This window comes from Tetrao urogallus (genome assembly GCF_951394365.1).
Source record: "Tetrao urogallus genome assembly, chromosome: 4".
NCBI lineage: Eukaryota > Metazoa > Chordata > Aves > Galliformes > Phasianidae > Tetrao > Tetrao urogallus.
In genome coordinates, this window is record NC_136817.1 from 29,221,823 (window position 1) to 29,249,761 (window position 27,939).

At 39.9% G+C, this 27,939-nt stretch overlaps 1 protein-coding gene across 1 annotated transcript in view; it reads right to left on the reverse strand.

Annotated features, from left to right (window-relative positions):
- Positions 1-478: 478 nt before the first annotated feature.
- The window catches only part of TECRL (trans-2,3-enoyl-CoA reductase like), a gene marked incomplete at both ends in the record, with an annotated part of 51,488 nt that continues 24,027 nt past the window's right edge, over positions 479-27,939 (reverse strand). The window contains 10 exons of the mRNA XM_079534417.1: positions 479-606; positions 1,550-1,595; positions 2,023-2,108; positions 3,340-3,397; positions 7,338-7,381; positions 8,695-8,767; positions 10,452-10,557; positions 13,099-13,214; positions 22,477-22,580; positions 23,133-23,177. Coding sequence (XP_079390543.1) covers positions 479-606; positions 1,550-1,595; positions 2,023-2,108; positions 3,340-3,397; positions 7,338-7,381; positions 8,695-8,767; positions 10,452-10,557; positions 13,099-13,214; positions 22,477-22,580; positions 23,133-23,177 — 806 coding nt within the window. The remainder of the gene's footprint in view (positions 607-1,549; positions 1,596-2,022; positions 2,109-3,339; positions 3,398-7,337; positions 7,382-8,694; positions 8,768-10,451; positions 10,558-13,098; positions 13,215-22,476; positions 22,581-23,132; positions 23,178-27,939) is intronic.

Consider the following 27,939-nt stretch of genomic DNA (forward strand, 5'->3'; position numbering starts at 1 on the left):
ACAGGCTGTTTCTGTGCAATTTAATAGAAATGAGGCTGGGAAACAACTTCTGATGCAAAAATCTGAGAATCTGGTCAACACCTAACACCAAACCTTAAAATCACCAGAGCTGAACACACGCAGATTAGGTGTATGTATTTCATTAATATTAATAGCATCCGTGCCCATTTAAACCAGCTAAATACTAGCCTAAAATCGAATATAAAAAAATTCCTCATCCTTTCCCAATTAGCTCCATGTAGAAAATCTAATTAAATATCTTCTAGCAGGAATCAAGAATTGAAGAGCGGTTTGGTTTGTTTTTGTTGGTTTTGGTGTTTTTTTTTTCCACCTAATTAAAAGCTTTTTGATCTGTTAATTTTCAGAAAAAGATATCCAGTAGTGCTTTCTCAGACCCACTTCAGTTGGTGAATTAAATGGCTCATTTACTCTGAGTTATTGAACTGTGCACACTTAGGCTTCAGCTTTTACCAAGAGCTCAGAAGACGATAGGAATCATAGCTGCTTTTCTGCGCACTTCTGGATAAAATTTCTTCAGGTACAGCTTGTGTTTCTTTTGGGCCCAGAGAGACATCTGGATGACCATCAGGAAAGCAAAAATGCCGACTAATGAGTTAAAAGAAAAAGAAAAAAGAAAGGATCACGTGTTTTCTTTTAGTGTTTGCTTCTGTCAGTATATGAGGGTTTACAAAACAGTCTGCAGTTTCTTCTGCACTTGGCTGCTTTCTGCCCCTGCAGCCTTGCAGCATCCCTACATTTTCATGTCATTTCCACGCCTGGATCTGCAGCACAAATATTTTTATCTTTTCAAACAAAACTTCATTATATCTTGATTTTGTCACAGTAGAATTTAATCTGCTTCTGAAATTCCTCTTTTTTTTTCACTTGTAAGCAAAGTGGGGCTACTTCTGTGAGTAACTTTTATTGGTTTCTATTTTGGATTGGAGAGAGAATTAAATAGTGAATGTTCTGGAAAGCTCAGTCCCAGGGACCATATTTGTATAGGTATTTAGGTCTCTAAGGATGCAGGAAAATACTGAGAAAGATTTGCAGATGCTGCTAATCAGGTTGTTGTTATGAGCTGGTTGTTTGATATGAGCAAATGGGGAAATGTTGTAAGCCACTTGTGTGCATCTTTACTCATTGGAACTACTAAGTATTTCTGTTTTCCTGTTCCTATCAGAAGTATCATTTCAGGTTTAAGTGAAAAGTGTGTTCCCTATATTAAAAAGGTTTGACTGTAAATGAAATTACAATTTTTTTAAATTAAATTTCAAGGTTTTTCACTGTGAAAACTGAAGAAATAACAGTACTTCATAAAAAGCAGAGAGCAGGTTTTGATCAAGGGAGGCTGATGGGGGTGTTTCAGTAGTGCTCATGCTCCCCACAGCTTTCTAAGGGGAGCACTTTGAAGGTCCATACAGTCATGCCATGAGGGAGATTTGATGGCAATATTTCACATGATGTAAGTTTGGGGCACATTTTAGATTTACAGAAATCATCTCTGCAAAATAATTTTGAAACTGTCTTTGTTCTGTTTCAAACCTACCTGGCAGGGTTTGTGTCATTACCGTGAAACTAATCCAAGACCCAACCTGTTGCAGAGGAAAAGGCATTTGTTAATTGTATGCTTAAATAAAGCAAAAGGGAAAGCTTTTGGAAGTGACCACTTCCCTAAGAGCTTCCCCTGGAAAAAGAGCCTGACACTTGGCACTCCACAGGCGAGAGGAAAAATGGCTGGAAAGGGATGGCCAGTGGGCTTTATGAGGGTAAAGGCGTGGATGGTTAACTGTTTGATCTGTGAGGAGTCTGGAGTGGAGGTGAATATATATAAAGTCATGATAGTGGCATGAGAAAAGGGATCTGTTGGAGAAGCATTTGTGGGAACAAGGAGACTCTGACACAGAGAACAGAATGGTTGGTGTACATGGAAATGGATGGAGAATGGCAGATGTGCTTAAACATGGTGTTATTCAATATAATAGCTCACCCTTTGCAAATAGGCAGGAGAAAGTTATGTACCTCATAAGTATAGTTGGGACAGGATACCAGCAAGAAGAGCCACGTGAAGGGGTTGTAGGTTGGACTTGGAAAACAGGCTTTGTTTCCTTTACAAAAGAGGGGAGAAAAAAAAAAAAAAAAAACCATGGTTTTATTACAGGGAGGAGAACATGGCCTTCTAATAATTTGCCTGTGTAACAGGCATCACTTTGGCTGGCATTTCCAAAATACAGCTATAGTCAGAAAATGGTGTGAAACATTTGAGACAGAAAAAGCTGCATTTTTCCCAGTGAGAGCACTGCTTAGTGAACCATGTGCTGGTTTTTACAGGAAAGGTTTGGCATGTCCAAAGGATAAAACCTTTATTCAGAGAAAGAGAGAAACAAGTAGTTTAACGTGGAGTACCTGGAAGGAGAGGGCTAAGGGCATTCTTCTGGGATATAAAGGACATGGCTGTGTCTTATTCAGCCTGACTCAGGAACATGAACTTGTCCCCTCTTGCATGCTCATCCTTCATCCTTGAGTAGAACAGGAAAACAACTCCAGGACTAAGAGCAAGGCTCTCTACACCAACAATAATGCTTATACACAGTGTGTTTCACTTTTGAGTTCTTGCAACAGCGCTATTTTTAATGCCTTTAGACACTGAGAATGCTAAAATGAAATAAAAATATTTTGCTTTTGGTTCTTTTAAACTGCTTTAGACTTGATTGCATGAAGTTGACCTATACCATGGTGAGGTATTTTCTTGAAATGAATGCTGTTATGAGTAATTACACTGTTATTATCTGAAAATATATTTTACTTTCCAGTATATGCAGTATATATATCCAGTATATATGGTTTTTATTCTCAAGGTACAAAAGATCATGAAAAACCCATGCTTGTAGCAGTGTTTAAGAGCCTGCATATGCACACTTAGATGCCCACATGTGGGTTTCTTTTCGTGTATTTGTACATATCTGTATGTGTATCTGTGCATGAGATGGTTGTATCTATAGAAAGTCAGCAATATAGTTTTTAAGCTTCTGAAACTGATTTCAAATCAAATTCTCTGTTGCCAGTTAACAGGATGCTTTAGAGAAATTCCGTGCTTAAATACATATTTAAATTGTAGGTTTTTTAACTAAGACAAATTAGCTACAAGTTTTGGAACAACAACAGTGTTGCTAATGTTTCCTTGTCACCACATTTATTTTGAACACATTGCACTGATGGCTAGGCACCTACTTAATCTTTCTTTATTCTGTGCTTGTAGATACATAAATTACTGTATATCAGTAGAAGATGGATAGGTTAAGCACACTTCAGTCTTTAATAGACAAATATAAAACAGACCTGAATGATTTTGGTGAGCTAATGCTACGTTGATAAAGTGATTTCCAGCTTCACACATCTGTAAGACATTAAAAACATATTTTCAGTTCAGCCAAAAATGATGGCTGTGTTACAGAGCATAACCAGAATCTCCACTCCACACTTAGTCTTTGCCTCCAGAACTATAGAATCATAGAACTGTAGAATGGCCTGGGTTTGGAGGGACCTTAAAGCCCATCCAGCTCCAACCCTCTATTGTGGGCAGGTTTGCCAACCACAACATCAGGCTGCTCAGGGCTTCTTCCAACAAAGATGTGTACTCCAGAAGGACTTCTGCACCCACCCCATGGGAAATGCATTCTATGCATTCCAGTGGTGACAATCCATGGACCAATGCAGTTCCCATGCCCAGCACATGCAACATGCCTCAGTTTTGGGATGTCAGAAGGTCTCCCTGAAACCTAAAGAATTTTGAAGGATACTTTTCTGAAATTAATACCATCTTCAATATTTGGATGTAACCCAGCCTGCAAAGAAGTAGGAACGTTGATTTTGTAAAGACATAATGAACTCACTTTCCTCCCAGGGGTTAGTGGCTCTACCCTCTTCCCACATTTTTTTTTCATTTTTTTCCCTTGCTTTATGAAGAAAATCAAAAGGCTGATTTACATTTCAGTCTTGAACTGGACATTTTTATCTAGTTATGAGTTTGAAGACTGATTTCTCCTCTCAGACTGAAAAAAAAAACAGTGTCACAAAGTTGGTTTTTTTTATCACTCTAAACTTTTCAAAACTAGCAAAAATCAAGAAATAAGATGAATGCTAAAACCTAGAGATATCATAAGTTTTAAAGACATAAAATTAATACAGAAAAAAAGAAAAATATGATTGCCATTTTTAAAGCCAATACTGACAACATTAACCATAGCAAACTTCAATTAAGACTAATTGGAAGGAATATGTAATTTCATTTTGTATCGAAAGGTGCCCTTATCGGAAAGAAAATTGTAGATAGCATTGCTGAAGAAAATTCTTCCCCCTTTGGCAGAGATATTTCTGTGTTTTTTGTTTGGAAAGTTTAAACCAGTTCTTCTGTTAGCAAAGTTGTTATTCTGCATGAATAAGTAGTCATGGCTCAAATCCTGCAGTCCTTTTCTGTGACGTTTTTTTAATTTACAGCTAACTGGCTATCATCTGTCGTAAACACCAGGTATAGAATGTTAAACTGGCAGAAAAGGAAATTCTGAGATAAGGTGTTGTATCAGAAGTTATAATTCTATCCACAGCATTAGGTACTTCTGATTATGAGCTGGGAACATAATTGCTTTTGTTTATAATTACTTCAAAGGAAAAGGTTTCAAAGAATTCACGCTGACATTACAGAATCACAGAATATCCTGAGTTGGAAAGGACACAAAGGGACCATTATGTCCCACCCCTGGCTCCATACAGTACCCAAAATCAGACCCTGTGAGAGCATTGTCCAAATGCTTCGTGAGCTCTGGAAGCTCAGTGCCATGCCCACTGCCCTCTGGAGGAGAATCTTTTCCTTACACTCAACCCAACCCCCTCCCAGTGCATCTCTGTGCCATTCCTTTGGGTTCTACCACTGGTTATTATAGAGCAAAACAGATTCATGCTCTACAGTTAACACCTACTAATTACATAGTCAAATAAAAGTTTAAAAAGCAAAGGGCATTTCTATAGGGATTCCTTTTTTCTTATCTGACTCTACAGCTGGATTCTGCTCATAAGTAGCTCTTATGTCCTTGTTGAGAAAGGTGGCTGGTAATGCTCTATATCAAGAAGAATTGGTAAATGTCAGCTAGTCCTTAGCGTCTCAGAAATGTTAAATGTGGGGCAATGGAGAACTGCTGAAAGAAGCCTTGCCGTCTTTATAATGTTGAACTGTTGAAGTCTACATGCCATTTCCCATCTTTACAACCTTGTGAGATAACCATCCCAGCTTTGAGTAATTTCTCCAAATAGGAGAATCTTTCAGAAGGGCCTGCTGACACTCTTCCAATTACTCTGTACTGTTGTTTACAGCAGCTGCAGTTGTATGCACTTAAATCAGGATATGTACTAAAGACATGTATTAAAGGCCTCAAAAGAGGAAAAATAAATCTTTCAAACATTTTATTCATAAGTATTAGAATCCTGTGAAAACAGCTTCAAATCGTTTTCTTTTGTATATTGGTGTTTTAAACTGTTGGGGAATCTGCCAGCACAAGGTCTGAAAGGGAAAGTTTGTGTTTCCATGGCTGTGAATTTCTCAAAAGAGCTGTAAGAATTCAGACAACAAACAGTTGCTGGTGCAGATCTGAAGGGAATGGCCCTACTTTATATCAAACACCCTCAACTAGGCTCTTCTCTGGGCTTGAGCATACACTTTTCCATAGAAGTTTCAATAGGAAAGAATGGCTTTTTGTGAGCAGAGATTTTGTTATAAGTTAGTTTTACTGGTAGCACTGAATAGTCAGTTTGGTTGGCTTCAAGTAATCCCTGAGCTTGGGAAGGGCAGTCTTTAGGGCTTTGGGAACACCGCTGCCCACCACAGCCACCTGGCCCTATGGTGTGGGATTATTGCCTCAGCTGCACAGCACCAGCTGTTTGGGTGTGCAAACTCAGAGCATCTTGCACATCTTTGCTATACCTTATTTGTGCAGGAAAAGCTGAGGACTGCATAGCCAAACCCCAGATAAGTACTGCCAGAACTGTGATCTTTAAGGGTTCTGATTTAGGAAAGCATTCAAATTTTAATAAGGAGTTGTTTGAATGCATTTCTGAACAGATTTTGCCTGAAGGACAAAGATGCATTACTGTGTCCCCTTGCTGTTTTATTTCTGTAAATTGATCTGCAGCTGATTTTTAAAGAGGCTGAATGCTTTGGTTACCTATGCTTGCTCAGTAGTTAATACTCAGCTTATTTCCAACTGCAGTGCCAGTAGAGGACAGAAGAGAATATACATGTGGGAATTTCTTACTCAGCCTGTCTCAGGACAATAGGTTCATTGAAACATCAGGTTCAGCAGGTGCTGCACTCTGAGTGATCTGTGGGTGAAGCTAAGTGCATTTTATTTATATTTTATTTTATTTATGTATCTTTACATGAAGAACATACTGAACTCCTCCCCCCCCACCATCTAATTTACAGGCATTTAATTCTCTCAGGAGGCAGTTTCTTTCAACTCGCGTTGAATGCGAGCACCTTAGAAAAGTTTTCTCATAAATGAACTAGGTGAATTATTTCTTACAAAGACCTCCAAGAAGGACATCAGTGTTCTAAAGCCACCCTGACTGCTCATGGCATCACTCTGTTTTTATGAGACCCAAATGCTCACAGCCAGCATTTTTACCTAAATGGAAAGCTGCCCAAATACTAGAAAATACCCTCATCTGAAGTACATAGTGGGCACAGTGGTGGTGGGCTGACAGTTGGATTAGATGATGTTAGTGGCCTTATCCAATCCTAATGGTTCTATGATCTCCTTTCGATCTGCTGAAAAAGATAAACGCCACACCTGAAAAGGGGTTTATCTGATTATAGCTAATTATACACAAAGGCAAGCTTAAAACTGCTGAAAAACAAATGCTGCCAAAAAATCTTTCATCTCCTGCACTCTCCTTGGCTTCACCCATTCTGGGAGGGATGAGTAAATTTTTCAGGGTATGCATTACTACTTCTAAATCTGCTTAGGATAGCTTCTTCTGTTTTAGAGCCTTCAAGTTCCAATCTGTCTAAATATTAGTGTTTTGCATGATTATGAGCAGTAATAACACTGACGTATTTCTCATCGCTCTCACATACTGTGCATTACATTAAGGCAAATAATACCAGGAGACTTGCTGGTCCAGAAACCTTAATATCCTTAATACAACTAATTCCAGTCAAATGACACAGGACTGCAGAAGTGGACCTGTATAAATAGACATGCATAGCAGCATTTCTTCATTTTGCTAAACCATGAGTTCTTCCTATTGCAGAATAATTTATAAAAGTTTTACTTTGTACTTACCAGAAAAGCAAGGGCAGCAAGAGAAACTTGTCTGTAGCCAAATGCTAGAAAATAGAATGAAATTATAAATTGAATTTTACAGTATGCACATGGTTTGCTATGGGTGAAATTAATCTAGTGCTGAGGAGCAGAAATACGTCTTTCCTGACAGAGTCTGCATAAAGAGTGGATATTATCACACAATATGAAGACAATGCAAATAGTAAAGTCACTCCAGAAATGCCAATCTCTTCACCACTGATCTCAAGGTAATTTTCACCTAACTTTTTCTAATATTTGCCAGCTTCCAACATTCAATTGCTTTGTTAAAGCAGTTGGTAGTGTTATATTCCTTGGAAAGGTATGGGAAGGAAAAAAGCGAACGTCAGTGGAAGAAACAGGCTGGGCATCGCAGTTCTGTCCATATGACTTCCCGTACCCAGCCTTCTATCTCCATTAGCAGTAAAGCTCAGTAGTAAGTAAGTAGTTGTACAGCTTTACTGTGTATCTGCTATCTGCTTCACAGTCTCACCATACATATTTAGCCTTTGCAATTTTTACCTGCCCTTCACTTGCCATCTCCTTTTTTTTTTTTTTTTTCTGATGTCCCCAGACCACTGTAGTACTGTAGGGTGTTCAAGATTACAATTTTCCTACAAACTTTGGTCACGGCTGAGGGCCACAAAACATGTGCATGTCCTTCACTCCACTGAACAAGTTTCCTCAAGCCTTTACTTTTGAGGACCCTTTTTCTCTGGCTGGTACATAACTCCTCCATGTTGTCAAGGGCATATGATAAAAATCCTCCCCAGAACAGGTAGCACATAGCAGCAGCTGAGCATGTAGCTGCTGAACAGATGTTCTTCATGGGCCCTTTGTCAGCCTGGATTAATGCACAGCTCTCCTTGCCTTTATTTACCTGTCCCCAGTATGACCATCTGTGGATATGGCTGTAGAGGTCACCATCTCCAGCATCCTAAATAATCCTTTTTCTTTTTTTTTTTTAACTAATACATGCCAAAGAGGTGGTGATCCAGCATTGACCATATTTACCTGTGAGTATTGTTTTAAAGAGGTGGCAAGCAATTAGATGTTAAAGATGTAAACCTGGTGTCAGGCTTCAAGCTGCATCTACTGAACTGATGGTCCCGGCAGGTAAAAACAAGTCTTGGAAACTTTCAGCCTTGTTTGCAGCATTACTGTTAAAGCACACCAAATTCAAATATCTTCTAATGAATCACAGCAAATTAAAATAGAATTTATGTTCTATTTTGAAAGTATCTGGGGGCCAGAACATCTACTGATTTTGTAGGATTTGAGGTTGCCCACCAAAAACTTCTTAAAACCAAGGTCAGTTTTATGCTCTGCTTATACATACACGGTGGCGTATATCGGGGATGGTTGATGTAATATGCAATCCAAGAAGTGAAACCCCAGTAAAAGACACAGCCCTGGAATGGACAAAAAACATTTTTTTTTTTTGTTAGAAAGGGTGATAAGCAAGTATGAACTAAAGCTATAAATGCTACTAGGTGCAAAGCCCAGATGACTGCTGAAAGGCTTTGCAGCTGCTTCTTGAGAATATACAGAATAAAGATCTTCTAAGATGTTATGAAGCCACTAAAAATAAAAAATAAAAAAAAGATGCACTGTGCAAATTTTTCAGTGTCCCCTGAATGTTTTTCATCCCTGTTGTAGGAACTGACATTTGTTTTCTTCTCCTTATTTGATTCTTGCACTGAAGGGCATATTTCTCTGAGTAGAACTATTAAAAGCCTAGGGCTGGTTAAAAGAGTTGAGCTGTGACAATACCATAAACTCAGCGTTTCCAGGCAAGATAGATCTAGCCAAACAGAACACTAAGCCAGCTGAGATAATAAAGAGCAAAATCAAATAAGCCAATTTTAACCCTGCTGAAAAAGGGCACGCAGTGCCTTTAAGCTACACGTCATTTACCAGCATGGATTAGGCTCTGCTACATCAACTTGTGAAAAAGCAGCACCCCAAATTTGGCTGGTGACCAAAGGCTTGGGAAGGCCCCAGCAGAGAATCTGATTGTGTTTTTGTCATTTTTAAGGATCACTGCTCCAATCCTTTCTGCAATGGAGAAGTCCAAACTCACCAGCCCACCGAGACAACCATGGAGACTAAATAGAGCTTTTCTGTGTGTCCACACTCTGTACCATCTCAGGGAGAGCAGTGAGCTGGGACTGGCTACAGCTCCATCCCAAAGGGATGCAGGACAGGCTTTCTCCTTTTAATTTTTCTATGCCTTTCATAGAAAGTATGTTAATCACAGACACGTGGGAATAAGTTACTGTAGGTCTTCAATTCCCACATGCATGAATCTCTTTAGAAGCAGCACTGGCTCCAAAGCCATGTAGGTGCTTTAGCTTATATTCCTCTTTATGTTGTGGGGTTTTTTTGTATTGCACCACAGCATCCATGGTTTGGAATCTTATTAGCATCTTTCTGAGTCAAGTTGCCTTTCCTGGCCATATGTTTATATCCTTCACTGAAATGCTGTATGTGTTGCAGAACTTTTCAAGGAAGGCTCTTTCAGCATGCAGAAGTGGGGTGATGCAAAATGAGTTTTGAATAAGTGAAATAAAAGGAAGGAGAGCCTATGAGATAATGACACATGGCTGCAGTTCAGGAGACAGAAGACTTTAGGCAGCTTGATATCTTCTCTCCTGGGGCTTCCATCTATAGAATAAGGGATATATTTATAATTTATTTGTAACTTCATTTTGACTTCCTAATGCAAAGGCTGTCTCTTACTCTGTATTTATATTGCACCAAGGAAGTGGAGTGAGATACTGTCAGCATTGCTCATTGTTGCAGCACTGTATCTCATAATAAAATAGCATTCAATCTGAAAAATATCCTGACGTGACAACCAGCCCCTTGGGTGGATGAATCAAAGTGGACATTGTCATGCAGTAGCTAAAATGGACATTGATTTCAGTTCATGTTCCTGGGGACATGGCCCTGAGATTTTTTTCTATATTTATATTTTGACTAATCATTATTTATTGAGCTAGAAAATAAATTATTTTTTATTTTCCTATCTTCTTCCAAGGTTGCCTCAATGTGAGGATATTCTCTCTTACACAGAATGAGATTCACAGTCACCTTTATCATATTTTTCAGAGGAGTGTGCCCTCCAGAAAACTTGTGAACAAATAACGTTTCCAGAAGATGTCTGATGTAGTGCAAACAATGGCAGAAGCAAGCCAAGCTGGAAGAAAAAAAAAAAGAAGAAATAAAGGAAATTAAGGTAAATGAAAGATTGATTTTTATTATTTCACAGTTTAATGAGACAAAAAGCGTTAAGGACTAATATTCTTAAACAGTGAAATCGTGAGATTTAAGATTTTGTCTTAATTGAAGCATCTGGAATCAGAGATTAATGGAATAATTTTTCAGAGCTATACAAAGTTGCCTTCATTTTGCACGGGAACAGCTTCTTTTTACTAGCCTTGAATTAAAAAGAGCTCCTCCAGCTCTCAATGTGATGCATCGCCCTGACAGGACATTAAAGCAGGACAGCTGTGCATACAAGCAGACATCTGCCATGCTTTTCCAAAAGAAGTCTCCCATGTTTTAAGGCTACCTTAATGATCCTGCAGGATGTGTCTGACATTTAAAAACATTCTGAATAGCTTCTGAATGGTTTCCTTGTCCTTTGCCAACTTGAGTAGTTGCATGGCAGTAGTTTGTATTTCATTTCCTTACGGACACAAAATGAGATTTTGTTGCAAAGTTAATCCATTCTGATGACTTTTTTGTTCCCTATTACAAAGAACTGAAGTAATCGTTGTAGAAATTATTATACTGATTCTCTTTTGAGGAAGATTATGAAGCAATATCAGGTGCTGCTGATTTGCTTCAGAAAATGAGTTGAAGCTCTTAGAGATTGAGTTTCAAAAACAAATGTCAAGAGTGATTTCTTGTGGTATTTTATCTTAGTTACATTTAGCATACTACCAGAGTCTGTCTCAGTGCAAACCAATTATAAAACATAAATGAAAAGTAGTTTTCTGCATGTGAAATCCCAAATACTTTTATTATGCATCTTGTATGGTATCCAAAGTCAAAGATTAAACAATTTCAAAGTAATTAAACCAGAGAGATTTGAGCTAAGAAAATTTCAAACGATTATCTACTTAACCAAAGGCCAGAGCAAGCTTTCAGCTTTGTTGGGAATTTTAAAATTAATTTGGCTTAAGACGTGGACCTCAAATGTGCACCCATTGAGGAGCGGTCACTTTAAGGATTCTGAATACCTCCTGCCCACTTAAAAGAAGGTTGAATTATTTGTCTGTTCTGAGCTACTGAAAACTCTCTTTTCTAAGTAAATGAGCAAAAGAAGGAAGGCTTTGGTTTGGAATTCAGCTATTCTGCATTCTCATTCCCAGCTCCACTAAGTTCCTTAACTTCTCTCCAAACCTCTGTTTCTCCATCTCTGAATGGCAGCATCACCCAAGTGTGTTTCTCTGCTGTATATCAGCTCCCTCAATCCTGCAATTACAGTATGGAAAAAGAACACTAGAGGAAAGCTGCACTATTTCTTCAGGCTTCCTGTGTGCCCCTTCTCTTCCAGTGCTCTTGGTTTTCCTTGACCACCTTCCACCCTCCCTCCCACTAATGCTCCCAGAATGAGGAGAATCAAACTCAACTGCACTCCTTAGTGTGAAAGTTCCCACTGGAGCCTTCTTGGCAGCTACCATGCTTTACTGCTTGCCACTTTCTCATCTGTAGCTGTTCTTGATCTCCCTCATCAAGCAGATCTCTTCTAGCGTCCTACAAAATGCTTGGAACTGTCTTAGATCCTCAAAGGTTATATTGGTTGACTGTTATCTCTTCATTTCTTTTCGATTCTAGCAGATTAACCAGGTCACATTTGGTAGAATAGAATCATAGAATCATTAAGATTGGAAAGACCACTAGATGATCTAGTCCAACCATCAACCCATTTCCTTGTGGTCAGCAACTACTGTATCATACCTGAGCTGTTTTGTTTTTCTTTAGCATTACAGTGATGGAAAGAAGCAAAGGTGCCAGATTTCTGCTTCTGTATTTATGTTCTTTTTTTTTTTTCTGTACAGCTGGATACAGTATGCAGTTTTCACGCTTCTGTAATACTGGCTGAGCTCTTACTTGTGTTTGTCACTTGAATGTTTTATTTCTTAAAACTCTCAGAACTCACAGACGTACTGTGTGACCCTGAAGAACAACTATGCTTTGAAGAGCTTAGTTTCAAAAAACAGATTAATGGTTCTGAATTCCTGTGGTGCTTCTCTTTAGTTTCTCAGTTGTTCATGACCTGGCTATTGGCAAGCAAACCTCTTCAAACTCCTTATTCTTACCTGGGTGAGAGCTGTGCTCTATGCTGACACTACCCAGCTTCAAGTAGGAGGGCACTGGGAAAAGACTGAGAGGTGGAACACCTGAAGTCTTATCTTCTCCTCTCTGTCAAGTGTGGCTTTGGGTCTACTACCCTGTGATTATTATTTAACCTCCTGTTCAGGCTGTGCATCTAGAGTGCAAACAATTAGGGGCAAATACTACATCTCCCATTGCAAGCAGATGCAGTGACCATTGCAACTGTAACCCTATTTTTAGTCAGGCTTGATGAGAACGATCTGCAATTCTGAATACTACTCTGGAACCAGTCTAGCTGAGGAGTGCTGCCTCCCACCCTGTCCTAGATAGCCAGCCACCATCCACCCCTCCAGCTCTCTGTCCCCAGGACATGATTCACATGAGTGTCACTTACTGCACCACTGGGTGGCGGAAGTTCTTCGTAGTTTCCACTCGATCATAAATAGTTGAGAGACGAATGTAAAAAAGCAGGTATATTAGTAGAGGCCCGGTGTATTCTGTTAGAAAAAACTAGGAATGAAAAATAAAAGAGCTGGATCAGAGTGGGAAATTTCACCGATAAAGACATGAGAAAAAGAAAGACCCTGTCCACAACACCCATTCATCCTTCAAATGTTATTTCAGCTTCATTTTGAGGACATAAACAACATCTAGTTGTTTGGTTTTTTTTTTCCTGTCTCTTTAGCAAAGGAGTAAAATCCATCTAGCAAATGGGTGAGATTTCTGTGCAGAACATGAACCCAGTCACAAAGATTTTGTGGAAGATGGTGAAAATCACCGTTATCTTTATACTTTTGGCTGTGCCATCAAATGCCTATTTTGAATGTAAATACCACTGCAAATGAAGGCTCTGAAACTGAAGGTAAGTTGTGTTTTGCTGGTGGTTTTTTGTTGTTTTTTTTTTTTGTGTTTTTTTTTTTTTGTTTGTTTGTTTGTTTGAGTTTTTTGGGTTGGTTTTTTTTTTGTTGTGGTTAAATGATACACCAGTCTAAAGCCAACCGTGTATGAGAGAAGGAAATGTAGCTCTGAACCTTGGTTGCTTTCAGAGTCCTCTGGAAGTGAGAGATCATGGCTCAATATTTGGTGGTGGGTGGAAGAGTGGGGCCAATCTGTCTGATGTATGGTGCTTGGAACCTCTGTTCAGTGATGGAGAAAAGCTCCCCTGTGCAGGCATCCACAGAAGCAACCTGCATGGATTACAAAATCCTACATCTTTACAAGGGCCGGAAAGTGACAAATCATAACTCAAGTGCATAGTATTGCTTAAGGGGTAAAGATGTTTAACTAACAGGCTAGGGGAGCTACTTGTGCTGCTGTAGAACTGTAACAGGTAAATACCCATGGCTTAAGGGAGCAACACTGAATTTAGACTAACCTCAAAAATAGAATTTGGCAGGCACTCTGACCCTCAGTGCCCTGTTTCTCTTATCTCTCTTCTTAAGAGATTTGAAAGAAAATGTTCTCATCTGAAACATTCTGCAAGTAGATTTTGTTGCTTTGGGATCCCCAGCATTGTTTTATTTTCCCCTACTACAGGGGGAAGCTTTGGAAATGTTGGCCTTTAATAGCTGGACTGTCTCCAAAAGTAAGAGAGTTGAACGTTCTCTAGAGGAGAAATGTCAAATTCTTTTTTCCACAGATACCGTGACTTCTGTGCTACATTTAGACTGCATAATCCCAAGAGCAGTAATGCATGTGTGCCTGTGTGCATGGTAACATTTCATCAAGGCTAGAATGAGAGCCCAGATTATTGCAGAACACACCACAGCCACAGGATTATTGGATTTCTGTCTTATTAACAGTTGCATTGGTCTATTCCCAACAATTTGGGGACTCACTACACAAGACATTCTGCAAATACTGTAGAAATCTGCCTCTGCTGTTAAAACCTAATACCCAAAATATAGGCATTGATGGATCCAACACATTAATCGCCCAGGTGGAGACATGTAGTCTAGGATCAGCTGTGAGATTTGCAATCAAAATCTGGCCAGCAGGGCTGTATTTGTCTTCATAATGACTGCATCATATTGCTGGAATACAGTTGAGATTAGTAGCATTCACTTTTTAGAAGATGAGGTTCCATATTTTTTTTGACACGTTGGATGAGTTCCACTGTTTCCTGCTGCTCCATCTCCCACACTGCATCTTCTGCTCTCCTTCTCTGTCCCATTGATTTTAAATTCACCAAAATTGAAAAGTGAGTTCCAGAGAAACTCTGCTACCAATACCACAAGTTCAAGCAAGTGGAAGGGAAAGTAGTCTTAAATTAACACCAAAATGCAATCAGTTCTAACCACTGACAGTCAAAGACAAGCACCATCCTTTTACTATTGATCTTCAGTGAATATTTATCTTCTGCAGAAATGCTGAAACAGCCAATATTCAAAAGAAAATTACTTTTTCTTTACCATCCTATGGGCCTGCCTAGATTATTTCGGGTGCAGCTAGACGTGGTAGTCCATAATAAACACAAAGGTCTTTTTCTGAAGGAGCGCTATATCTCTATTACAATGTTCACAGCTCAAAAGAATTCAATTCATCATTAACTCCCTGAAGAAACTGTCCCTTTTTTTCCCCCACATCTGTACGCTCTATGTTTCTTATTTCATATCACGCATGTTGTCCATTTCTCTTATCTTCCTCCTATCTTTTCAAGTGTCTGGCATTATGTCCTGTAGTTACCTCTCACAGGTAGGCTAATAGAGAAGTCTCCAATCTGCTCATCTCCATTTCCATCACTGAAGAGATGATGGGAAAAATAATTGGGAAAATAATTGCCAAACAGTGATGGATATCATTCTGCCTGAGCAGAATGGTACCTCCTTCCCTAGAGTTTCCAAAAGCCCATCTCTTTTTTAATCTTTTGTCCAGGTTATCGTGCCCAATACCTTGCTAAACTAAGTAACGACCAGGTCAGGAGTTATAATCCCACACTTCATGAGGCAGAGGGTATATGGAGGGAGAGATGAATACGGTAGAGGTAAAAGGAGTTGTTTAAAGGGTTTTGTTCTTTGTAGTGCAGGGGCAATGAGAGGTGAATTTCCTGGCTGGTGGGCACAGCTGGCATAATGCCTGATACTGTCCCAACAGGATGACTGCAGGAGGTGGAAGGATTTCTGATGTGAGTTAATAGCATATTGTGTACGGTTTGGGAAAAGGCAGGAAAGAACAAACGGAAACTATAAATAGAGGGAATGGAGTGGAAAAAGCCTGAATAATGTGCAGGAGAACCTTTACAAACAAACAGCCCATGGATTAGCAATCATCAGATGAAGGCATCAGCTAATTCCTTTCTGTAATGTTTATGACTTGCCCTTTCTGTAATCCTGCACAATGCACCCAAGCTTGTATCATGTTGCTTTTTGGCATAGTCTTACATTATCTCATGTATGACAAGCTGCAGAGTGGATCTGAGAAAAGGCCATACAACCTTTGCCATACTGTTCCATTCCCATAATTTGTTCCATATCATGTGGGGGCAGTTTCCCAGTTTATTGGTGCTGGTGGTGATAGCTTCTTGTCCCCTGACAACATGGCAGCTTGTTTCAAAAAGGGGAAGTGATGTCTGTGGTGTGAGGGCAATCCCTGAAGCATGACAAGGACTCTGGGCCACTGCATGAAGCTCTCAGCACAGCAAGAGGTAGATGAAAAAGCTTAAGCATATCCCGGGCAACTTGGATGGAAAAACAGCTGCAGGACATAAATTATCAAACAGATGGAGCCTAGTTTCTCAATAGGTGTGAGACAAAGGCATTGGTCACAGGTTTGAGCCTGGGTCAGACTGAGACGTTATGTGTGCATAAGGAGGAAGATCTGCTGGTACTACACAGACTGCTGCTTTGTGCATGTGTACAAAAGGCAGCTGGGATTTCTGAGAAACCAGAGAGAACCAGGCAGTCCAAAATCCCTAAGTTCCCAAATCACATTAAACTTAGCATCTAACTCCCTTAGACTCATACAATTTCAGCATTATGTATTCTTGAGCTAATAATCATTAAGAAACTTCATTATTTCTACTTTGCATGCTGTGGTATCTCATTAAAGGTCATATAGTTACCTGGGGATGATAATGGCATCATTTTAACTTCATCTTTAAATCTTTGCATTTTAAAATTTGTTGTATTTTCACATCTGCAAAAATCCTCAGCAGTAGTAAAATCAGGTAGTAAAATCCTTAAAGGCATCTTCAGTATTCAGTGATTTTTTGGTCCAGTTTTCATGGAAGGGCTGATCCATTCTACAAAACTTGAACAGTGCACAAAGAGATACCTAAAGCTTCCCTCGTCTGGGCAGATTTCACAGTGACTCAGTATTTAAGGCTGCATTGCAATATTTATTGCAAATACCAGAGAATAGGAATGGATTTGTAGGGTTTTATAGGCAAATTGCACCTGACTCAGGAGCTGGAGAATAAACAGTGATAGATGGCTCTGTTACCTGAGCCTGTGCTTTCTCTGAGGTAAAAGGCTGAAGGAAATCACTGCTTCCTCCCATCTTTTCTCCCAAGTCTGAGCAGTCTGCGCTAAAATCTGCCCTAAAATTTGTATTCATCATCTGCTATGTAGACATCTGAATGAAATGTTGCTTTTAAACACCTTGCTGTTACTAATAACCTCAACTAGCTCTTCCACAGCTCTTTCCATCCAGAAGCCTCAAAGTGCTTTGTAAAAGAGGGAAATACTGTTATTTTCTTGGCACGGAGATGGAATGTGAGATACAGAGAAATTCAGGCAAGTCATCACACAAGGTGGGCAAAGAATCTCACCCTCCCAAACCATGGGTCACTCCTCTTTGTGCTCACCCTACCCACAGTGCAGGACAAAACTTCTCCATACAAAATAACTTTAACAGATTTAGCACATTTTAGAGGGACTAAAGCTTTTCACAATTTTGCATAAAGACTGACAAATTGCAGATGTCCCTTGTTTCTCTGATTACACACAGGACAGGGACTACACTTACACATGGAGTCGTGCCTGGCTGCTTTAGCAGCAGAACTGACGTAAGCATCAAGCTGTGTATAACTGCAAAAAAAAAACCAGCTTGCTCTTTTTATGTTTAACGAATTCCCTCTACCTTCTCTTTGCACTTTAAGCAGTAAAAACTCAAGGGTATTAGTATAAACACCTAACCATGGGTTATGCAGCCTATGCTTTGCTCAACTAAAGCATTCACCTCTCTTACAATTAGTTTTCCTGGTAGCTCTCAACTCCCTTTGGTGGCTGAAGAACGGATGTCCTGGCATGGTTCTTCACAAGCTGGTGGCATTTGTTGCCCAGACCAGGAGACAGAATTGCAGTACTGTTTGCCGTATTAGAAACAGCATCTGAGCAATCCCAATCGACCAGTTGCACCATCTCAGCTAAGGTCTCCTTTTCCCTTATCATTTCATGCTGCCAATGGGCAGTAACATAAAGCCACAAATATATATGGCCCAAGGAAAAGTACAAAGAAAATACATAATAAAAGGCAAGAAATGCAAATGCAAGCTGTTCTCTCTCGATAACCCTGCAGGTTAAAAGCTATTAGACTTAATTAAATGAAAAATAAAAACAATCTTGTGTGGGCAATTTGCCTTTGTGAAAAGTTACAGTGTTGTGCAAGTTCCCAGAATTTGACTCCAAACAGCTCAAGACTTGGCCAGCTGTACCAAGGTAGAGCAATGCTCACTGTGCACGCCATCTTGCGTTCAAGCAGAAAGTTCTGCCAGGCACACACTGCTAGCTGTACCGTATTTGTATTACAAATAATTATGGTAGGAAACATAGCTGTAGAGGAAATAGTGACTTTTTTTTTTCCTGAAGATTTTCTATGATTAAATTCTCTATGGATCCAAGAGATTAAGCAATCAGAAAAGGTTTGGGAAGTTCTTTCTCTGTGGCAATCTGTGTTGTAGCCATTCTAAAGCAGCCAACAGATTTGCATGGACCCACTTGTTCTGTTTCTTTGGCACTCACAGTTCCATGGAAGGTTACTCAGATGGGAGGATCCTGTCCCACAGTTGTATTTGAACTGGCCACAAGATATGCAGGGTCTATTAAGTGTCTGGTGAGAAATACATTCTCCACCTATACATCCTGTACAGCCTCAGCTGTTTCTCCTAACTTGAGCTCAGATTCTTCCCTAAGCAATGATCTTTCAAGTTTTCCTTCATTTATCTTCTTTCCACTGATCCACATGTTTGCTGGGAGTCCCAAACCTCCCACTCCTCCAATTTCCCCAGACCTCTCAGGCTTAGGTGTTAGTTTCTACATTTCCAAGTTGAGATTCTTTTTTCACTGAAAAAATTATTGGAATTATTCCAGGAAAAATATATATATATATAAAATATATAATTTATTATATATATACATACTTATGTATATATAATCCTAAACCTCCTAAATACGGTTCCTTCTTTTTTTCAGCCAGCTTTATCATAGAATCATTACAGTTGTAGAAGACCACTAAAGTCATTGAGTCCAACCATCATAGCATCATTATGGTTTACACAAACAGAAGTTTATTGAAGTAGTAACTCAGAATATTTTTTTTTTCTTGATTATTTGTGTGCACCACAGAGCTGTATGGAATCAATCATATAAGGAGGGTTTATAGTATGTACACAAGAAGGGTGCTGTGCAAACATAGAGGAAAAATATGTACAAACTGAGCTACAGTCTAAGCAAATGGAGCAGTTCTGCTGCCAGCCTCAGTATTTTAAGGCTCCCAGGAGTCAAAGTATTTAAGCAATCCTTAATTTTAACTCAGTTACAAAAAATATTTACTGAAGTACTGTGTTTCAGGGTTAATCTTTCTTACAAAATTCACAGACTTGGAGGTAAAATATATTTTTCACAGTTCTGTACTGTTTTCTCAGTTCTATTTCAATCCTTCTGGTAGCCTGCCCAGGCAGCAACTGAAAAACAGAAGCTGATAAATCAGAAACTGCAATTGCTGCTCAAATAAGGAAAGCTTTAGCACGAGCCTTAGTTTCAGCAGGAAGAATGGCTTTTTTTTCCCTTTTGACTAAGGCAGTAGCATGCATTTCTAGCAGTAAAATGTCAATAATGTTTCCAGAAGTCACATTGTATGGGAACTGTCGAGTCATGGCCTGAACCACTGTTTGATCACCTGAGGCAAGGACTGGGTCAGCCATGGGAGCACTGGTGAAGGTAATTCAGCTGTGTGACCAGAAGGGGTAGAACCTGGCTCCACCCCTCCTAGATCCCATTTAAGGGCTGACTGCCACTAGGGAAAGGTTTTTTCTGGAGATTCCTTCTTTGTGGAGCTTTTCATCATAAGCCTAAATCTTTGAATGCAGGTGAGCATGCCTTCTGTTTGTTCCTTTTCCATCTTACTATGATGCTCTTTCCAAGTGTGCATTTGTTTACTGTACACACATGCTGCATTGCAATATAGAAAAAGAGGTCTCTGTCAAACATGCTTAGACCCCAAATAGGACAGATTAAAAACAAAAGCCCATTACTCCAGTGGTGGGAATTTCCAGCACGTGTGGGAGTACAGTCTCTGCAGGAGACATACAGAAGAGTTCTGTGAGCTCAGTTCTCATTTGTGTCTTTGCAGCATCAGATAGCACATCTCAGGTATGCCCGACACGTGGAATAAGGGAATTGATAACATAGGGAAGAGAACTGTGTGCTTCAGCTAGTGTTTGTCTTACAAACAAGAAAGCATGTCAGGGGGAGTTTTTTTATTGAGGGAGTGCTGAGGCTCTGGCACAGGCTGCCCGGAGAGATTATGGATGCTCCATCCTTAGCGGTGTTTGAGGCTGGATTGGATGGGGCCCTGGGCAGCCTGAGCTGGTGGGGGGCAGCCCTGTCAATAGCACAGCGTTTGAAAACAGATGATCTTTGAGGTCCCTTCCAACCCAAACCATTCCCTGATTATATGACTTAGGGACTTGGTGTTCTTGATTCTCAAGTGATCACTCCATGTGTGATCCCCAGCGAGATGAGAAGCCCCAGAAGATCCATCACTGTGCTTAGTTTTCCCATAGCCAGATCCATGCCTGAGGCATCGTCCCTTGGAGCAGCAGCACATCTCTGTATGTTTCTGTGTCTATTTTTAAACTGTGGACCTGAATGTGGCCCTTTGTACTTCAGCTATCCTTTTGCTGATGAGGAAGAAGTATTTTTATTCTATGCCTTGTTTATTTAAATGTCAGCCTTTTAAATCAAACCTGTCCCTGTGTGCATAAATCTGATGGAAGAGCAAGGGGGTTTGAATGGGAGCTCTGAGCGTAGTAATAATAGCAGTAAAACTCTACATCCTGTGTACAAATACATTCTTAATTGCTACTGTTAAAATACAGTCTTTTATGAACTCTTTCTCCATTGCTGTAAACTACCTATAATATAAAATCTCTCTGCTATTTAAACTAAATGACGTGGCTAGGAAAAAGATATCTCCTGATGAATGGACACAATTTAAAATACAGAACAGAGTAAGATGAGTATTCAGAAAGCCCCAGTCAACTTTTTGCACACGCAGATCAAATCATTTAAAAAATGCCACTGCCTGCAGTATCAGTGCATAGTCATAACTGTTCTATTTATAATGCACTATTAAGCTGTAGTTATGTTACAGTCTACTGCTACATAAACCATCAGGAAAGGAGAGAATAAATAAGGTTTGTGCAGATTTCTTAGTCTCACTACTCGCACTACTCACTACTAGTAGAGTACAGTAGAGAGACCACAGTATTCACACTTCTTGCTCTGCAAGGAAATTGCATAGTTGTTTTTCCATGAGGAGTACTTTAAAAGGCTATAGCGGAGGTGGGTGGTTTAGGGGGATACAGAATCTCAGCTAGCATTAATCAGTATGGCCCATGGAAATCAGTGGGACGAAGCCTCAGCCTTGGTAAACGCACATATCTCTACTAAAAATGAGTAGAGGTCTCAGAGTATAATCTACTCCAATTCCACTTCATAAACTGATTGTCACCACTTGGGGATTTCAGTCCTCTCTTCAAGCTGGGAAAGATAAATGCAGTCATGTTCTTATTCTTGGGGGTGAAAACCTCAGAGATTGCAGCACTGGGAGCAATGTGCTAACCTGGTGAGTGAGAAATGTGTGACCTTCAGCAGGACAGATAGATATGTGATATCACAGCGCTGATTCAGAAGCTCGCTCTTCTCAAAGTCAGGAGCTATTCTAGCAGTGACATCCACCTTAAGCGTTAACTGATAAGGAGCATGTCCATTTCTTTTAAGTGACTTGCAGTAATACTTATTAAACCATAGTAAGAGGAAAAAGGAGCTATCATCTGCAAACCACTTAAAGTCGTAACACTACTGAGCATATTCTGCCTGAGATCCTTGGCCTTGCTACTCTCATAACCGTTCTTTGAGTAAGCAAAGAATAAGATGGTCCCGTGCAATAATTCTCCTGCTTTAGTAAGAGGATTACCAGAAATCCGTATTTTGTTTTTTAATAACCTCCACAGGAGCCTTGAAGCAAATGAATGTATTTGGCAACAGGTCCTACACAGGCATATAAACCCTAGATAAGCTAAAAATGTTTTTTTTTTTTAATTGATTTCTTTCTCCCTTGGGCAATATTGGTATGTCCACTTTCTAATCTGCAATTGAATGTTACAGTTAGCATGTTGATAATTTGGTTTAATATCAATTTAATTCTATTCAGACTGTGGTAATTACACTATTTGTAGGGAAGGAAAGGCTGAGGAAGCTGGAGCAATTTGATTCTGCAAGACATTGTACATTAAGATGTGTCATGCTGATTTTTACAAGGACATACTTACTGTGGTCCAACCGACCTGCTGACCCAGGTCTGTAAAATACAGTGTAATGATGGAGGACGCTGCAAGGCTTTGAATGTTAACAGAATCCTTCAAATAGGGCCCATCTGGAATGACAGAAAGGAAAGAGAAAATGGCACAAACAGCACACATCTGTTCAGTGGCTTAGCATAATGCATAGGTTGCCCTGCTAATGGTCAAATAGTTGAACCCTTTTCTTTGTGCTGCACTCTGACTATGCCTCAAATGTAAAAGGCACAGCTTGTTTTCCATTTTATTTTGGTGACTTGGTGCTTATTTTCCTGGTTAGCAGCTTATAATATTTCTATGAGAGATTCTCTTCCGTCTTTTTAACAAAAGAATGAGGCTGACATGACGCGGGTGGCAATGCACAGGAATTGTTTTGATGCTACCTAGACCATTAGAGAGACACAGTTTCATAGATTACTTTTAATTCTGTCTTGCAAGACTAATGGGAAAGTCAATGCTATACAGCCTCTTGGTCACTGATGACTTTTGATAGTTTTTGTCTGAGCATTCGTGTTTTTAGGATATTTTATAAGAGGTGGCACTATCATCATGATGAATGCAAGTTCTTGGGCAAATTTGCCAAAGGCTTAGTAATATGTTAGGCATCTTTAACATGTGTGAATACTTACTGCGTTCCAGTTGCAGGCCAACACGGGAAGGGTACCACTGGGGACCTGTTCAAATCACAAAGCATGGCTCTTACTTTCATGGTGTGTGATCTAATTTTCACTCCTTGCTAGTATACTTTTTAGCAGATGGCTACAAATAAGAGGTTAAAAAAATCTTCTTTGGGTATTAACTCTATAAGGAGAGCACAAGAGAGCTAAGAGAAATGCACATGTCAACCATGACAGCACAATACATACGTATAGTTTGAGCAGAAATCTGTTTTCCCCTGTCAAGTGCTGGATAGGCCAATCCTCTGTTTGCACATGAAAAATGCAGTGTGCATGCACCACTGTGGAGTATAAAGAAGACCATATTTCTTAAAATATTTGACAAAAATCCATTTTAAATGGAGTTAGTCTAGCTTCTACCCCCAACATGATGCTTTTTGTACCATCCAGTCCACAGGAGTGGTTTAAGAATGTAAGATCTGACTAGGAATATACAACTAATGCTATTTCTTAACCACAGATTCTCAGTCAGTAATACCATTAGGCAGGTTGTGACACAGAACGCAGAGGTATCTGGGTATGTCATACTGACATACACGATTCTCATGATGCTCATTGACTTAAGGATGTTCTCTAGAAGCAGTTTTTTGAATGGTCTACTTTAAAGGCTGCTCTCAGATGCACAGCAACAGTTGGATGTTGCTATGGGATGCCTTTGATTTTTGGATGAAAATCAGTCTGTTTGTTCAAAGAGGTACCAATCTGTGGCTGTTTTTGTGTTTCTCAGTGCAGAGCAAGTGCCGGAGAAAGACTGCAGAAAAGATGATGGCTATCCAAACTGTTAACTTTTTCCACTCTGTGTGATACCTATTTTTAAGAGGCTCAGAGCCTACAGCTGTGCAGACTGGAAGGGGAGCAGCCTGGACCAGATGAGCGTATCCAGCATGCTCTCATTTCAAAAGCACTTGAGCTAAGTTTTATACACAAGAGCAGGTATTAGATTAAACTGTAACCAGCACTAATAGCAGGAGGTGAGACACATCATCAAGGCACAAAATTTTTTTTTCAAAAATCCAAAACAAACCACGGCTATTAAAGATAACAGAAGAAAGATAGAGAAAGAGCAGCGGTCTGACTTGTCGAGGAAGATGTTATTTGCTGCAGGATAGCAGATATCAATAGTTATTTGGGATCCTGAAAGGCAGTGTACTTTTGTTAAACTGGAATCTTCCCCTCAGCACCCCCCAATTCACACTACAGTATGTTTCAATAAAAGACAATTTACCTAATCCTGTGAGAACATGCTTTTAGGTATGACCTATAATCTGCACAAGGGCAAACAAAGGTTGTGTTTAAGCATGTCATCCCACATTTCTAGTGGTTTAGCCCAAGTGCACTGTTATTTTTGAACATACTCAAAGATCAAGTCAGATGGGAGAGTGCCTTTGCTGCTGCATGTCTGAAGTGCTGTTGTTATCATACTGCTGTGTCTCAGATTTCTGGGACGTCCATGGAATGCCATGTGTATTTTGCTGGAAGAACTGGAATTAATTGTGATTAAGCTACATTCAGTGTCAGAAGTGGCTAAATTAGGTGTCTAATCAGCACACCAATTAATTCTTGCTACTGCCTGTCAGAACAGGGGCTTGATGGCTCCCTCCAATACCTGGAGCCAGCAGGAGCTGGTAGATTAGCTTCACCTACCATCAGCAGGAGTTCATAAGTGCCTGTACTCCAGACAGAGTAACTAAGCATTCATTAAAGACGAAGACATAGCTGCAGCTGTGCAATGCTTGACAGCCTCTCTGAGTTTCCACATCTGGCAAAAATCCTCTTGCTTCCAGGAGCTGGAAGGTTTCTTTTTTTTCCAGGGAATTTACTTTTAGTAGTGTGTACTTCCTATTTTATTCTTGTTAAAACTTTCATAGAATCACAGAATGGCTTGGTTTGGATGGGACCCCCATTTCCAGCCTGCTGCTGTGGGGGGATCAGGCTGCCCAGGGCCCCATCAGTCTGGCATGGAGCACTCTGAATACTTTCCCTTGGTGTGCCTTATGTAGAGATTAACGGCAATCCAAGCACATAGGTGACTGAAGTTTATCTTGCAACTCCTACTGAGTATAAGAATAGTTGTGACTTACTATCTACTCACTACTACAGTGAGAGTACATAACAGCTGGGCATCCTCAAGAGCTCATGTTCCCTGTGTGTTCCTTGGGATCAGCAGAGCTGCTCTGTTCCTGTATGCAGAGTTCATGATTTTGGCTCAGCATATCACGCTGGGATGAAAGCTGTAAAAGCAATTTAGTTTGCAGCCCGCTTGTATATTCCAGACTGTTTTTGACTTTCAAAAAAAGGCAGGCTGACCAGAACATAAGAAGGACCATTATGGTTCAAACCGTGGATCTGATTAGCCAATATTAAATCCTTCTACACTTAGCTAGTATTGTGGTTTCTCCACTGTATTTTCTAGATTTCTAGTATTTCTGCAGAATAACTATCATTCCATTCCTTGCAGAGTGCTTAAATAGCTATTGAAATAGCTTCCTGGTTTTCCATTCCTATTTGATTCTTTCTGTTCTCTCAACTTATTCTTAAGGATTCAGAAGATGTGTTTCTGTCTTTAAAACCATCATCCCTGAATATACACACGTGAGCACTTGAAGGCTTTCCCCATTCCTTATTGGAAAGAATATTCATAAACCACTTGATTATTTTTTTTTTCGCTGCTAGGATGCAGGCAGCGTTCCTTCTATGTATACATGCTGCCTTTTTTCTGGAAATGTAATTCAAAGTGACTGTTAATCCATTTATCTTATTCTGACTTCTCTGTCATGAATCCATTCTGGCTTTGTGGAATATTTTAGTCCAAAACAGAAAAAGCCAAATATTTGTTCTGAAAAAGTAAAAATCTCTTAATGCTATTACCTCGACACATTTTAATTTTTCCACTGCAAGAGCAGAAGATATTTTCTTGGAAAGTGGCAGTGAGGTAAAGAAAGTAAACGCTGAGTTTGCTTTTTACGTTCTGTTTTTAAAAATGAACGCAAAGAAAACTGTTTGATTTGAGACAATACCTGCCAGTGTTTAAAACCTAAATTTAAACATAAGCCAGCTGACACATTAGAAGGAAGGATATGTGGAAGCTGATGGCCACCTTTAGTTCCAACAAATCCATTGAATGTAACCACCCGCTAACACTGGAGATAAAAAGATGTGCTACTGAACAACCATCCGAACACTTACTAAAATGACAGCTTCCATATCATACCCAGTTGCCACTGCTTCAGTTCATTGCCTGTTCTATAGTTAAGTCCATGATTAAATGCCTATTCATCACAGACTATTTATGAAGTTGCTCGGATCTGTGTGAGAGCAAAGGTTGGAAAAATACACAATGAGGATCTCTCCTACTGGGAAATTAAGTGTGTTCTTTAGGACTCAACCCTGCAAAAGCTGTTCCTCTGGGGAATGAGGAGTCTAAGAAATGCTAACAGAAGCTGACGGACATAGTTTAGAGATAATTAGCATATTGCCTTTCCGTGAACAGCTTATTTTATTATCAGTTAAATTATTTGCTTCTCACTGTTTTTCGCTACCCATGCATCTGTTATAACAAATAGGGTTAATAATTACAAGCAATACCTGCTGTGATATGAATAGGATGATGTGAACAACAAAATTACTGTAATCAATCAGCAGCAGTGTGTTGCTTAAATTTGCAGAAGTATGGGAAATTCTGGGGAACACTGCAGCACCAATAGCCCTTACATAGTCACCAAAGTCAGGCATTAGCTGAGGAATGTAACAGCCCTAACCTGTATGAACTGAGCGTGCCTGAAATATGCTCATCACCTTAACCAGACTGTCATTTTGATATGTCTTGCAGGAATAAGAGGTTGCTTAGAAATGCTTACGTACTGCTGTGGAGGAGAAGGTATTTTTGTATGCAATATTTGGAGGCAAATATAGTGACACACAGTTTATCTGAAAACTAACTTACTGAGGTCTTTCTTTGACAAGTAAATGCTGAACAAATATAGTCATTCTATGTCCGTGACCTTAAACAGCGCTGCTCACAAATGTTCTTTCTCTGGGTTGGAGCAGCTGTGTTTGAGCACTCTCAGGAACAGAGAGTTATCACTGTATTGACAGTTGCAGCCTTGCTGGACTGAGGTTTGCCTGCCCTTGCTTCACGGAACTGACAGCAGGAGGCTGAATGCTGAAATGACTTGAAGCTGTTGTTTTCTGCTTTGCTTTGGAAGAAAAGGCTGTGGGATTTGTTGTGCTAGCATTGCATGTGAGTGATTCTTGGGCATGAAGGCAGTAAGCAAGGCACACCTAAGAAAGCACAGTAAAACTGAACTGGGCTACAAGACCCAGAAAGTAAGTATCCAAAAGTATTACTGTGCTTACTTTCACTGACAGCTGCTCAGTACTGTACTGGCACAGAACTGGGCTAGTGGAGCCAGGTGGGGAAAAAAGATGCTGTTTCCACCCCTTGCAAGGTCCTGACAGCATGGGGCTGGCCCTCCAAAGGCACCTGCTGGATCCAGAGTCTTTGACAAGGCTGTGTTTTTTGTTGTAGCTGGACCTTTGATGTGCTGTATCAGAACGCCCTGAGAGGGAGCAAGATCTTGAACAAGATCTGTGTTTTTGTGAGAAGTCTGTGGAAAGAGCAGACCCAGCATGTCCCATTCAGTAAAATCTCAGCAGGTTTTAATAGCTCCATACCCAGGGATAAATCCCTTTTCTTTCTCAGCTTCCATTTCCTCTGTGGTGCTCAGGGACGTGATTTAACAGAGGGTTGTTAGAGTTA